Genomic DNA, 13,480 nt, shown 5'->3' with positions numbered 1-13,480 from the left:
TAGTACAGTATAGTATAGTACAGTATAGTATAGTACAGTATAGTATAGTACAGTACAGTATAGTACAGTACAGTACAGTATAGTACAGTATAGTATAGTATAGTACAGTATAGTATATTACAGTATAGTACAGTATAGTACAGTATAGTATAGTATGGTACAGTATAGTACAGTACAACATAGTATAGTACAGTATAGTACAGTATAGTATAGTATAGTACAGTATAGTACAGTACAACATAGTATAGTACAGTATAGTACAGTACAGTACAGTATAGTACAGTATAGTATATTATAGTACAGTATAGTACAGTACAACATAGTATAGTACAGTACAGTATAGTACAGTATAGTACAGTATAGTATATTGTTGTACAGTATTGTATAGTACAGTATAGTACAGTGTAGTATATTACAGTATAGTATAGTACAGTATAGTACAGTGTAGTATATTATTGTACAGTATTGTATAGTACAGTATAGTACAGTGTAGTATATTACAGTATAGTATAGTACAGTACAGGGTAATATATTGAAGTGTAGTGTATTACAGTATAGTACAGTACAGCGTAGTATATTACAACACAGTATAGTACAGTATAGCAGAGTACTATATAGTATAGTATAGTATAGTACAGTATAATATATTGCAGTATAGTAGAGTACAGTATAGTACAGTATAGTACAGTATAGTATAGTATAGTATAGTACAGTATAGTACAGTGTAGTATATTAGAGTATAGTACAGTATAGTATAGTACAGTATAGTACAGTATAGTACAGTATAGTAAAGTACAGTATAGTATAGTACAGTGTAGTGTATTACAGTATAGTACAGTATAGTATAGTACAGTATAGTACAGTGTAGTATATTACAGTATAGTACAGTATAGTATAGTACAGTATAGTATTGTACAGTATAATATATTGCAGTATAGTAGAGTACTATATAGTATAGTACAGTATAGTACAGTACAGTGTAGTATATTACAGTATAGTACAGTACAGTATAGTACAGTATAGTACAGTGCAGTATAGTATAGTACAGTATAGTACAGTATAGTAAAGTACAGTATAGTATACAGTGTAGTATATTACAGTATAGTACAGTATAGTATAGTACAGTATAGTACAGTATAGTAAAGTATAGTATAGTATAGTACAGTGTAGTGTATTACAGTATAGTACAGTATAGTACAGTATAGTATAGTACAGTATAGTACAGTATAGTATAGTACTATATAGTATAGTACAGTACAGCGTAGTATATTACAGTACAGTACAGCATAGTATAGTACAGTACAGTATAGTATATTACAGTATAGTATAGTACAGTATAGTATAGTGCAGTATAGTATAGTACTATATAGTATAGTACAGTACAGCGTAGTATATTACAGTACAGTACAGTATAGTAAAGTACAGTATAGTATAGTGCAGTATAGTATAGTACAGTATAGTACAGTATAGTAAAGTACAGTATAGTATACAGTGTAGTATATTACAGTATATTACAGTATAGTATAGTACAGTATAGTACAGTATAGTAAAGTACAGTATAGTATAGTACAGTGTAGTGTATTACAGTATAGTACAGTATAGTATAGTACAGTGTAGTGCAGTATAGTATAGTACAGTATAGTACAGTACAGTATAGTACGGTATAGTACAGTATAGTATAGTACTATATAGTATAGTACAGTACAGCGTAGTATATTACAGTACAGCATAGTATAGTACAGTACAGTATAATATATTACAGTATAGTATAGTACAGTATAGTATAGTACAGTAAACTATAGTATAGTACAGTATAGTGGAGTACAGTATAGTACAGTACAGTACATCACAGTATAGTACAGCAGAGTATAGTACAGTATAGTAGACTACAGTACAGTATATCACAGTATAGTACAGTACACTATAGTACAGTACAGTATAGTGTCGTGTCGTGTCGACAGTTTGTCATATATGTAACGTACAATCTGTTTACCACTACACACACTCTGATTAGGGGCTCTTTTATCTGATCTGCCATATGTGGAGTGGATCTTTTAAAAGAATGATAAGAATCATATTATTTTTTGCAGACATCCATGTAATATTCTCAGTTAGTAGTTAGGTTGTGCAGTTAGTAACATACTTGACAGAACTTTTGCAGACATGAGAGAAATAAAAAGAAAAAGAAATATACATTTAAAATCAATTAAAAAAAATAATTCAAAGCATTTATATTTTAGAAATAAATTTAACAAATGTTGAATTTTTTAAAATACATAATGAGTCTGAACTCAAGACTTGCTCACTTCACAAACAGACACCCCAAAAACCTGCTATTTAGGGGACATCAAGGCAATTTCAAGAAAACTGACAAATATTTGTGTGAAATGTACCCTAAATTGAATCAGATGCAACGAGGACTTATTAAAATAAAGTGTTTTCACAATGTCTCACTCTCATTATATTTGGATATGAGTATTATTGTAATGAATGTTGTAATGTAATGTATTCTAAAGTTGTAATAACGTCCTCATACCTTTCAGCCTGATCGAGTTTTTCAATAAAATGAAGAAATGGCAGGACATGGCCAACCTGCCCATCGAGTTCCAGCAGAGCACAGAGAAACTGGAGAGGAACTTCACCGTCACGTCTGTCATCTTCAAGAAATATGTGCCCTTATTCAAAGACATCTTCAAGGCGCCCACAGATGAATTACCCAGAGTGCACAGAGGCAGGAAACAGAGGTACTTGAACCTGAACTCTCCACTGCATTTTATAGTGAACCACGTGATAAATAACCTCAGGTTAGGTCCCTACTGTAGTTCACAGATAATGTGCAAACAATCAGTTATTTCTGCATGTGGATCAGATTTGTTGTGCTGACTGACACTTCCTGTGTCCTCAGACGACATCCCTGCACCGTCACTGAGGTGTTCAATTTCTGCTGGATCCTGTTCATACATGCGAAAGGTAAAGAATTACCAAACACAATGTTCATTTAAAGGGCCATATTCTACATGTTTCCCCGATGTCGATTTTGAACATAAAGTCAACGCTGCATTTATTTGAATTTTCAGCATCATTCCTCCAGTCTTCAGTGTCACATGACATGATCCTTCAGAAATCATTCTAATATGATGATTTGATGATAAAGAAATATTTATAATAGAAAGTTCAAAAGAACAGAAGGGTGACATTGGAGAAACTAGACATACAGTTTCTGAAGAAAGCATGAGTGTTGCTTGCCGTGGCAAAACTCCAGCACTAGGTAGTTACTAGGGTATTTTGTGTAACTCCCAAATCGTTGCATTGTTCTGATGCTGAGAAATGGTGTCTTTATGTTGCTATATAGTTGCTAGGGTGCTCTAAATGGCTGCTAGGATGTGGCTACACAGTTCCTATGGTGATACTTACAGACTGGTTTCCAACCAAAACAAAAGAGCCAATCCCGTGTCTCTATGATGTTGTGGTGCTGAGATATGGCTTATTTATGCTGCGGTACGGTTGCTAGGGTGCTGTAAATAGTTGCTAGGGTGTGACCAGACAGTTACCAGTGTGAAACTAATAGACTGGATGTCTGCCCGAATCAAAAGAGCCAATCCTGTGTCTCTATGATGTTGTGGTGCTGAGATATGGCATATTCATGCTGCGGTACGGTTGCTAGGGTGCTGTAAATAGTTGCTAGGGTGTGACCAGACAGTTACCAGTGTAAAACTAATAGACTGGATGTCTGCCCGAATCAAAAGAGCCAATCCTGTGTCTCTATGATGTTGTGGTGCTGAGATATGGCGTATTCATGCTGCGGTACGGTTGCTAGGGTGCTGTAAATAGTTGCTATGGTGTGACCAGACAGTTACCAGTGTGAAACTAATAGACTGGATGTCTGCCCGAATCAAAAGAGCCAATCATGTGTCTCTATGACATGTTTGTGTCTGAAATCGCATACTGACTGAGTAGGTACTACGTTTGAATTTACTTCACGACCATTAAAAAAGTAGTTCTATATAGTGTGAATATGTGTGTATGAATGTAATTCAGATGTACTACAGCCGCCATGTTGTTACTGTCACATGACCTCCCAGCGTCAGTTGCGTCGCTTCACGGCCATTCACAAACCCCCTCCCGTGGCCTCATGGGACAGTAAAGTGTCCATCAAATGCACACTTCAGAATCTAGCTACTGTTTTTCGAATACTATGTATTGGTACCATATACTGTGGGCGTACTGTAGTGTCCGTGACGACACCCGGTGGCTTCTGAAGAGCATTTTTGAAGCCCAAAGTGGGCGGAGCCGGCCGTCGCCATCTTGGCAGCGCGTCACTCCAGGATCACTGAAAATGGGCAAAGAGGCGTGACGTGGCTCCGGTGCCTGGTTTAATATTGTCTATGGTAATCACAGGCCTATTTCCTATACATATTTTAGGACATGTCATCAATTAAAACAAATACTTCCAAGTCTGTGTTAGTAAATGTTACGCTATTTCTGAAATGCAGGCGTAACATTATATGAAAACGTTTCATACTGTTTTATACAGTCTATGGCGTATAAATTATAAAGTTATAATTATGGGTATTTTCCGTACACAAGTGCATGGCTTCGCCTCAGAAGGCCTTTATTACCCCCGGAGCCTGTGGAGTATTTTTATCATGGATGGATGCACTTTTTGGGGCTTCAAATTTTCTCGAGCCATTCACTCTCATTATAAAGCTTGGAAGAGCCAGGACATTTATTAATATAACTCTGATTGTATTCGTCACCAAGAAGAAAGTCATACACACCTAGGATGACCTCAGGGTGAGTAAATCATGGGCTAATTTTCATTTTTGGGTGAACTAACCCTTTAAAGGTGCTCTATGTAACTTTTAGCGGCCTCTAGTGGTGATGTTTCAGATTGCAACCAAATTTTACAAGAGCGCTCGTGCTCGAACTCATAGACAATACCGTCTATTACGCAAATATCTCGGCGAATACTTGACGGATTCGGCGAGCACCGAGCTCGTTGGGACCATCTAGTCGAGCTGAAAAGAACCATATAAGTTCCATAGTTTTTGGTGGTGTTTTCGCGGAGATATTAGCAGAAAACCATCGGGCGCGCTGCAAAATTGCGGACGCCGGTGACGTCACGATCTCAGAAGAAAATCGCTCGTATCTCTGGAACGCAAAGACCCAGAGAGCTCAAATTCGGGGGAGGAGGTCCCAGGGGAACCCTTGCCCGAACGCTAGAGTGGCGGGCCTAACGGATCGCCGTTCGCTGGGACCCCCGATTTCGAACGGCTATAACTCGGGGAGCCGGGCGAGTTGGACCTCGGGGGTGGGCTCGTTCGAAAGGCCCCGTCCAGCACTACGAACGATTAGAGTCTTGGGAATATTGATCAAAGATTGACTGAGATATAAGCCGAAAAACGTGCGCCTTTAACCGGACGTAACTCCCTGACTGTCTACAATAGACTGTATATAAGAAGAGAGGCTCGGAAGCGCGCATGCGTTGGATTTCGCGGTAAATCCGACCCGGAGACTTCACATAGATCAGGAATACTGGCCTTCAGAGGTAATAGCTAAACTCGACAAGTGGATAATTTTAATGTGTGATTACAACCCCTTCACACACAGGCAATAAAAAAAGGATTCATTTTAGTAGAAAAGTTACATAGAGCACCTTTAATATAATTAAAACGGATGAGTTTTTAATAAAAAAAAAATCACAGTTGTCATGAAGGCCAAAATTAGCAATATAGACCAAAACTACTTTTTGTATCATGCTGTAAAGGTTTTTTTTTTGTTCTGCTGTAAAGTTGGGCATTTTAACATGGGGGTCTATGGGATTGACTCTCTTCTGGAGCCTGTCTCTAGAGGCCAGTCGATGAATTGCAGTTTAAGTCACTTCCGTGTTGGGTTCAAGAGAGACCGGAAAGTTGCCGCTTGATTCGGACATACTTCTCTTACTATATAATAGGGAAGTATTTGATTTGAATAAAAAATTCCTATGCAAATTACCATAGTAGGAAAAACACACGGTTGCACACAGCTCTTGCGGCCCAGGGTTCAACTCATACACAGCTTGCCAGCCTCTTCAAATGTCTAACACATGTTTCTACAAATCCCGCTCTCGCCCCTGTCGCTCGGAGCTATGACCCAATATTTGTCCCAATGTGAAAGTTATGGGATTTCCCCCCATGATGCGATCGCTTATAAAAGTCGCAGCACACCTCTTCTCAATAATCTGCGTGATTTGACACCTCAGTAACGGGTCTACGACAAACGGTGCGGGCCAAGGCTATGTCCAGAAGACATAAAAAGAGAACAGTAGCGATACTTTCTCTCGCTACAAGCAAAAGCGAGAAGAAGAGGAAATCTGCGGCTGTAGTCTGACAGATGGTGTGTGCTCTATGAGGTGCCCCTAGGGACATTATTCAGAATTACCTTGCATATACATGTACTTTTCCTCTCACATACACATATAAAACCAAATTCATTCACATACTATAATGAAATTCTCACACACATAGGCCTACAAGTGAAATGCTTTGACAACCACAACTGAAACGCTCTCATACATACAACTGAAAATATTACGCTCACACACACACACAACTGAAACGCTCACACACACACAACTGAAACGCTCACACACATACAACTGAAAATATTATGCTCACACACATAACTGAAACACTCACACACAACTGAAATGCTTTTACAAACACAACTGAAACGCTCACATACATACAACTGAAAATATTACGCTCACACACACAACTGAAATGCTTTTACAAACACAACTGAAACGCTCACATACATACAACTGAAAATATTACGCTCACACACACAACTGAAACGCTCAGACACACACAACTGAAATGCTCACACACATACAAGTGAAATGCTCTCACACACACAAGTGAAATGCTCACACACACACAAGTGAAATGCTTTTACAAACATAACTGAAACGCTCTCACTCACACAACTGAAAATCATTTCAGTATGTTATATGCAAGCATTTCAGTATGTTGTATGAAAGCATTTCAGTATGTTGTATGAAAGCATTTCAGTTGAAAGGGAAGGTGGTTAGAGTCCCCGCCCACTCCAGCAGGGTTGCCAGATGCCAAGGTTTTCCATCACAAAACCTCGCCGAGAATGCACAAAAAACCGCCCAAATTTGTTTTGGCTTGTTTCTCGTTTAAACACAGTGAAATCATTACCAAACTTCAAAATTACCCATGCTCCCTGTACTTTTGCGTCCATTCGTTTTCCCCTTTTTAACCCGTGATTGAAAAACGAAAAATGGTTGTTGTAGGTGTCACAGGCCGGAGTGGCCGACCCACCACCACCTCTAATAGGTGTGTCACCTCGAGGAGCAAACCAGTGAAAAGGCGGGACAACAAGGGTAAAGGAATAAAAATATTTGCTTTATTAAGTTAAGAACAAGAATATTAAAAGTCAATCCGCGTATCTTCTCTAGGCTTCGAATAACGGGTAGTAGTTCCTCTTCAATGGTTACTGGACTCTGGGCAGATGGCTGCTCAGACAGCAAAGCTTCACAGTGGAACAACAAGGGCCAGGTAGGTGGCGGGTAATAACAACTCCTCTTCGGTGGATACTGGGCTCGGGGCAAATGGCCACTCAGACAGCGGAGCTTCACAGTGGAGCAACGAGGGCCAGGTAGGTGGCGGATAACGTACGACAACTCCTCTTTGGTGGATACTGGACTCTGGGCAGATGGCCACTCGGACAGAGCTACACAACGGAACAGCGTGGACCAGGTGGGGTCTCGAGCGACGGAACTTCACAGTGCAGTGGAGCAGCAAGGGCCAGGTAGGTGGCGGGTAATGTATAACAACTCCTCTTCGGTAGATACTAGACTCTGGGCAGATAGCTACTCAGACCAAGCTTCACAACGGAACAGCCAGAGCTTCACCGTGCAGTGGAGGAGCAAAGGCCAGGTAGGTGGCGGGTAATGTATAACAACTCCTCTTCGGTAGATACTAGACTCTGGGCAGATAGCTACTCAGACCAAGCTTCACAACGGAACAGCCAGAGCTTCACCGTGCAGTGGAGGAGCAAAGGCCAGGTAGGTGGCGGGTAATGTATAACAACTCCTCTTCGGTAGATACTAGCCTCTGGGTAGATGGCTACTCAGACCAAGCTTCACAACGGAACAGCGTGGACCAGGTGGGTGCTCAGGCGACAGAGCTTCACAGTGCCGTGGAGCAGCAAAGGCCAGGTAGGTGGCGGGTAATGTACAATGACTCCTCTTCGGTGGGTATTGGACTCTGGGCAGATGGCCACTCAGACAGCAGAGCTTCCCAACAGAACAGCGTGGACCAGGTGGGTTCTCAAGCGACAGAGCTTCACAGTGGAGCAGCAAGGGCCAGATAGGTGGTAACGTATTCCAACTCCTCTTCGGTGGATACTGGACTCTGGGCAGATGGCCACTCGGACAGAGCTACACAACGGAACAGCGTGGACCAGGTGGGGTCTCGAGCGACGGAACTTCACAGTGCAGTGGAGCAGCAAGGGCCAGGTAGGTGGCGGGTCACGTATAACAACTCCTCTTCGGTAGATACTAGACTCTGAGCAGATGGCTACTCAGACCAAGCTTCACAACGGAACAGCGTGGACCAGGTGGGTTCTCAAGCGACAGAGCTTCACAGTGGAGCAGCAAGGGCCAGGTAGGTGGCGGGTAATGTATAACAACTCCTCTTCGGTAGATACTAGACTCTGGGCAGATGGCTACTCAGACCAAGCTTCACAACGGAACAGCGTGGACCAGGTGGGTTCTCCAGCGACAGAGCTTCACAGTGCCGTGGAACAGCAAAGGCCAGGTAGGTGGCGGGTCACGTATAACAACTCCTCTTCGGTAGTACTAGACTCTGAGCAGATGGCTACTCAGACCAAGCTTCACAACGGAACAGCGTGGACCAGGTGGGTTCTCAAGCGACAGAGCTTCACAGTGGAGCAGCAAGGGCCAGATAGGTGGTAACGTATTACAACTCCTCTTCGGTGGATACTGGACCCTGGGCAAATGGCCGCTCGGACAGCAGAGCTTCACTCTTAGTCTTTTGATGGGGAACACAGAGTCACTTATCAGTATACAACACAATCGAATTAGTCGATCTCACCAGTGTGGTCTAGACGGTGTCGGCCTCCTCAGAGCTCTCCGTCGACTCCGTTACTTTGCCCCAGAAAACAGGAGGGACTGGAAGACCTCTCTGTATAACACCTCTTCGATAGACATGGAATCATTTAAACAACATAGCTCAGCGGCCCCGGTATGGAAGGAAGTCTGCTGTGATTTGGAGTGGAAAGCAAAAAACCCAAATCCACACTCATACAAATTCACCAGAACACTTCAGGAACTCACTTGTGCTCACTTCCACAATTTGACTGCAAAATTGAACAGACTCACGGTGCACCCTAAGGCATTCCTCTCACCATCCAGTTGACATTTCCTCCCCAATAGATCGAATAAGCAGGGGCTGAACACGAGTCAGTTTAACACTGTTGTTCACTGGCATCGAAGAAATCAGAAGATGTTTTGGTTAATTCCCAGCCTCCAGACACACGACTCAACCACCACAGTAGAAACTGTAAATCTTTATCTTCTCTTTAGAATTACAAAGATGGTACTTAACTGTCCCAGGCTGCCACAGTAATGATCAAAAGTCAATCAGAAGAAGAGTTGAAGCTCAGCCAAACTCACAACGCGTTTCCCACGATCCTCATTATTCATTCAAAGACGATATAGCTTAATTCTTCACCCACTTGAATTGATAGGAGTCTTCACAATCTCTGTCCCACTGCCTGTATCCCTCCGAATCCACCACCACCACGTCTCTTCTCTCATCAAGAATGGCTTTTATAACACTCTCTCCTAATACGTGTCCCAATCGCGGATCATAATCCCACGCACCGCCACCTGAGGCGAGTTTTCTAATCAAGCCTCGCCCGCCGCCATGATCTCCTCACGGGGAACCGGAACCGTCATGGTGTTCGGCCGTCATTGTCCCCCAGGGGAACATATCCCCAAAAAGAAAGGTTCCGCCAAGACGCTTGTCCCCCGTGACATCGGCCCTATTTTTAAAACGCAAAGTTGAACACCAAAATTTGAATTTGAATTGTATACACCACAGGGCTCGACATTAAGGCTTGTCCGCTTGTCCGCGACAAGTGGATTTTTTGTAGGACAAGCCTCGAGAAGAGAAAATTAGTTGTCCGACCGGACAAGTTAAATTTCAAACAAAATAAAATGCCATGTTACTTCACGTTATGTGCCACTCGTTACGTCTATTTTACAGATTTAATTTTACCGATTTGAAACGAACACATTTTTTCGCGCTGCCTGTGAATGTCCTGAATGTGACTCACAGAAAGATTAGGGGTATAATGCGCATGCACAGACCGCGCGCCAGAAGTTCTCTTTCGCGCTTGAACGAACATCAACAACACACACAATTAAGCCAAAATGTCATTTGTCGAGTATCTTCATAACATAAGAGCAGTCTTATGATGGACATAAAGAGTTGTGACTCGTGAGAGAATGAGGCGCGTGTGATATCCGCGTCTTTGTCCACAGCGGCTGCTCTTAAAGGGCCAGCTACCAATAAAGCGTTCTGTCAGTAAAGTTACTGAAAGAACAAAGGGAACAGAGAAAATTACTCACTGCTCTTGACTAAAGAACTTGTGTAGCTTCAATAAGTAGTAGTCTATATATAATTTATAATTTATGCAGCCCAGACTGTTTGATAACTTTATTCAACTTCTGTATATGTCCTACCTGTTAGACAGTTAATTTTTATCCAGACATCAATGGCTTATTGATCATTATAGGTGTTATCAATCATTTAGTTGTTATTGCTAATTTCAGAATTATCACTAATCTGTGTGTGCATTTGGTTTAGAACCAAACAAGTTGACTCATGAAACCATTTGTTTATTATATCGCAATTGCATATCACAACCGCAATATTGAACTCAATAATCGCAATATGACATTTTCCCCAAATCGTGCAGCCCTAGATAAAATTATAAATCTTTACCCGGACAAGTGACTTTTGTGCATGGACAAGAGAAACATAAATTTACTTGTCCTAAGGACAAGTGCCTCAAAAAGTTAATGTCAAGCCCTGCACCAAATGCTACGCAAAAAAATAAACGTTGAAGTATTTTCCGATTTTTGTATGTGACTTTTTGCCCCTTTATTAAACATTTAAAATATTCACAAATTAATATGCAAAAAAATAGATTTTACTGGTTTTCTAACTAAGGCCAAACCAGGAAATGATATTTTTCCCGCAGTGCTGAATGAAAAGAGCCATAGCCTACTCTCTAACCATACAGAGAGGTGATTTAGGCTATAGGTGATCTGAAAAAATAACGAGGCTATACCTCCATCTCCGCTGTAAGGATGGGTCTTTAGAGAGAAATTCATATGGATTACATTATCAGACGGTATTTGCTTTCGATTCGAATTGGTTCTTTAAAAGTGGACATTTCAAGCTTTAGCCTACATAGGCTATATTTTGTTTCAGTTCATTTTTGAGACGCGATCACGGAGACCATGAAAGCTCGCCTGATTGTTTTATTTTATTTTACAAAAGCACAACGTTTTCTTGTTATTGTGAGTTTACACAAATAAAAGTAGTTGCGAATGATGTATTATTATTTTCTGTATGACCAGAAATTATAGAGTATTTTAAGTTGTTTCCACTGCTGATAGGAAAACGCAAGTGTTCGCGCCTCTGTGCCATGCAGTGTGCGCTCCACAATCGCACAAACCCTTGGATAAGCGTCACAATCTTTTGTTTATTTGTAATAATCTTAGCCCTGTATTATTATTGTCTAACCTGTATTATGACTGACATTTGACGAATGCTTTGTTCCTTTTTTGGATAAAACCGTCTTCTAGCCTAAATGTAGGATAATAATAATAATAATAATAATAATGGCAATTATTATTTGCGGTTATAACTATAAATGAGTTCACTTAAGACAGTAATTATGTTTCTCATAAAATAATTTATTAATGTTTTATTTTTTATATAACCTGACATTTTACAGTTTTTGAAATGTTTTTTTTACAGTTTTTTTTTTTATATGTGAAGTCTTTTCTTTTAATTATTATTATATTATACTGAGCCCCCCCCCCCCCCAAAAAAAATGACTTTAAAGATGTAAATGTTGTTATTTAGAAAATTCAAGAAATTACCAATTATCAAATGTCAGTCATAATACAGGTTAGACAATAATAATACAGGGCTAAGATTATTACAAATAAACAAAAGATTGTGACGCTTATCCAAGGGTTTGTGCGAGTGTGGAGCGCGCACTGCATGGCACAGAGGCGCGAACACTTGCGTTTTCCTATCAGCAGTGGAAACAACTTAAAATACTCTATAATTTCTGGTCATACAGAAAATAATAATACATCATTCGCAACTACTTTTATTTGTGTAAACTCACAATAACAAGAAAACGTTGTGCTTTTGTAAAATAAAATAAAACAATCAGGCGAGCTTTCATGGTCTCCGTGATCGCGTCTCAAAAATGAACTGAAACAAAATATAGCCTATGTAGGCTAAAGCTTGAAATGTCCACTTTTAAAGAACCAATTCGAATCGAAAGCAAATACCGTCTGATAATGTAATCCATATGAATTTCTCTCTAAAGACCCATCCTTACAGCGGAGATGGAGGTATAGCCTCGTTATTTTTTCAGATCACCTATAGCCTAAATCACCTCTCTGTATGGTTAGAGAGTAGGCTATGGCTCTTTTCATTCAGCACTGCGGGAAAAATATCATTTCCTGGTTTGGCCTTAGTTAGAAAACCAGTAAAATAAATTTTTTTGCATATTAATTTGTGAATATTTTAAATGTTTAATAAAGGGGCAAAAAGTCACATACAAAAATCGGAAAATACTTCAACGTTTATTTTTTTGCGTAGCATTTGGTGTATAGGCTACAGTTCAAATTCAAATTTTGGTGTTCAACTTTGCGTTTTAAAAATAGGGCCTACAACAACCATTTTTCGTTTTTCAATCACGGGTTAAAAAGGGGAAAACGAATGGACGCAAAAGTACAGGGACCATGGGTAATTTTGAAGCTTGCTAATGATTTCACTGTGTTTAAACGAGAAACAAGCCAAAACAAATTTGGGCGTTTTTTTGTGCATTCTCGCAGTTTTTGGCGAGGTTTTGTGATGGAAAACCTTGGCATCTGGCAACCCTGCTGGAGTGGGCGGGGACTCTAACCACCTTACCTTTCAACTGAAATGCTTGCATATAACATACTGAAATGATTTTCAGTTGTGTGTGTGTGAGCGTTTCAGTTATGTGTGTGAGCATAATATTTTCAGTTGTATGTATGAGAGCATTTCAGTTGTGTGTGAGCGTTTCAGTTGTGTGTGTGTGAGCGTTTCAGTTGTGTGTGTGAGCGTAATATTTTCAGTTGTATGTATGAGAGCGTTTCAGTTGTGGTTGT

General features: G+C 40.3%; 1 protein-coding gene across 1 annotated transcript in view; it reads left to right on the top strand.

The window, feature by feature from the left end:
- rbl2 (retinoblastoma-like 2 (p130)) overlaps nt 1-13,480 on the top strand; it is a 44,538-nt gene that overhangs the window by 2,192 nt on the left and 28,866 nt on the right. Inside the window, exons 3-4 of the mRNA XM_056245733.1 lie at nt 2,544-2,744; nt 2,906-2,970. Coding sequence (XP_056101708.1) covers nt 2,544-2,744; nt 2,906-2,970 — 266 coding nt within the window. The remainder of the gene's footprint in view (nt 1-2,543; nt 2,745-2,905; nt 2,971-13,480) is intronic.

This window comes from Rhinichthys klamathensis, unplaced genomic scaffold (assembly GCF_029890125.1).
Source record: "Rhinichthys klamathensis goyatoka isolate OS25496 unplaced genomic scaffold, OSU_Roscu_1.1 h1tg000033l_1, whole genome shotgun sequence".
In the NCBI taxonomy this organism is placed as follows: Eukaryota; Metazoa; Chordata; class Actinopteri; order Cypriniformes; family Leuciscidae; genus Rhinichthys; species Rhinichthys klamathensis.
The sequence above is the reverse complement of the archived record's forward strand: the minus strand, read 5'-3'. Positions and strand labels throughout refer to the sequence as shown.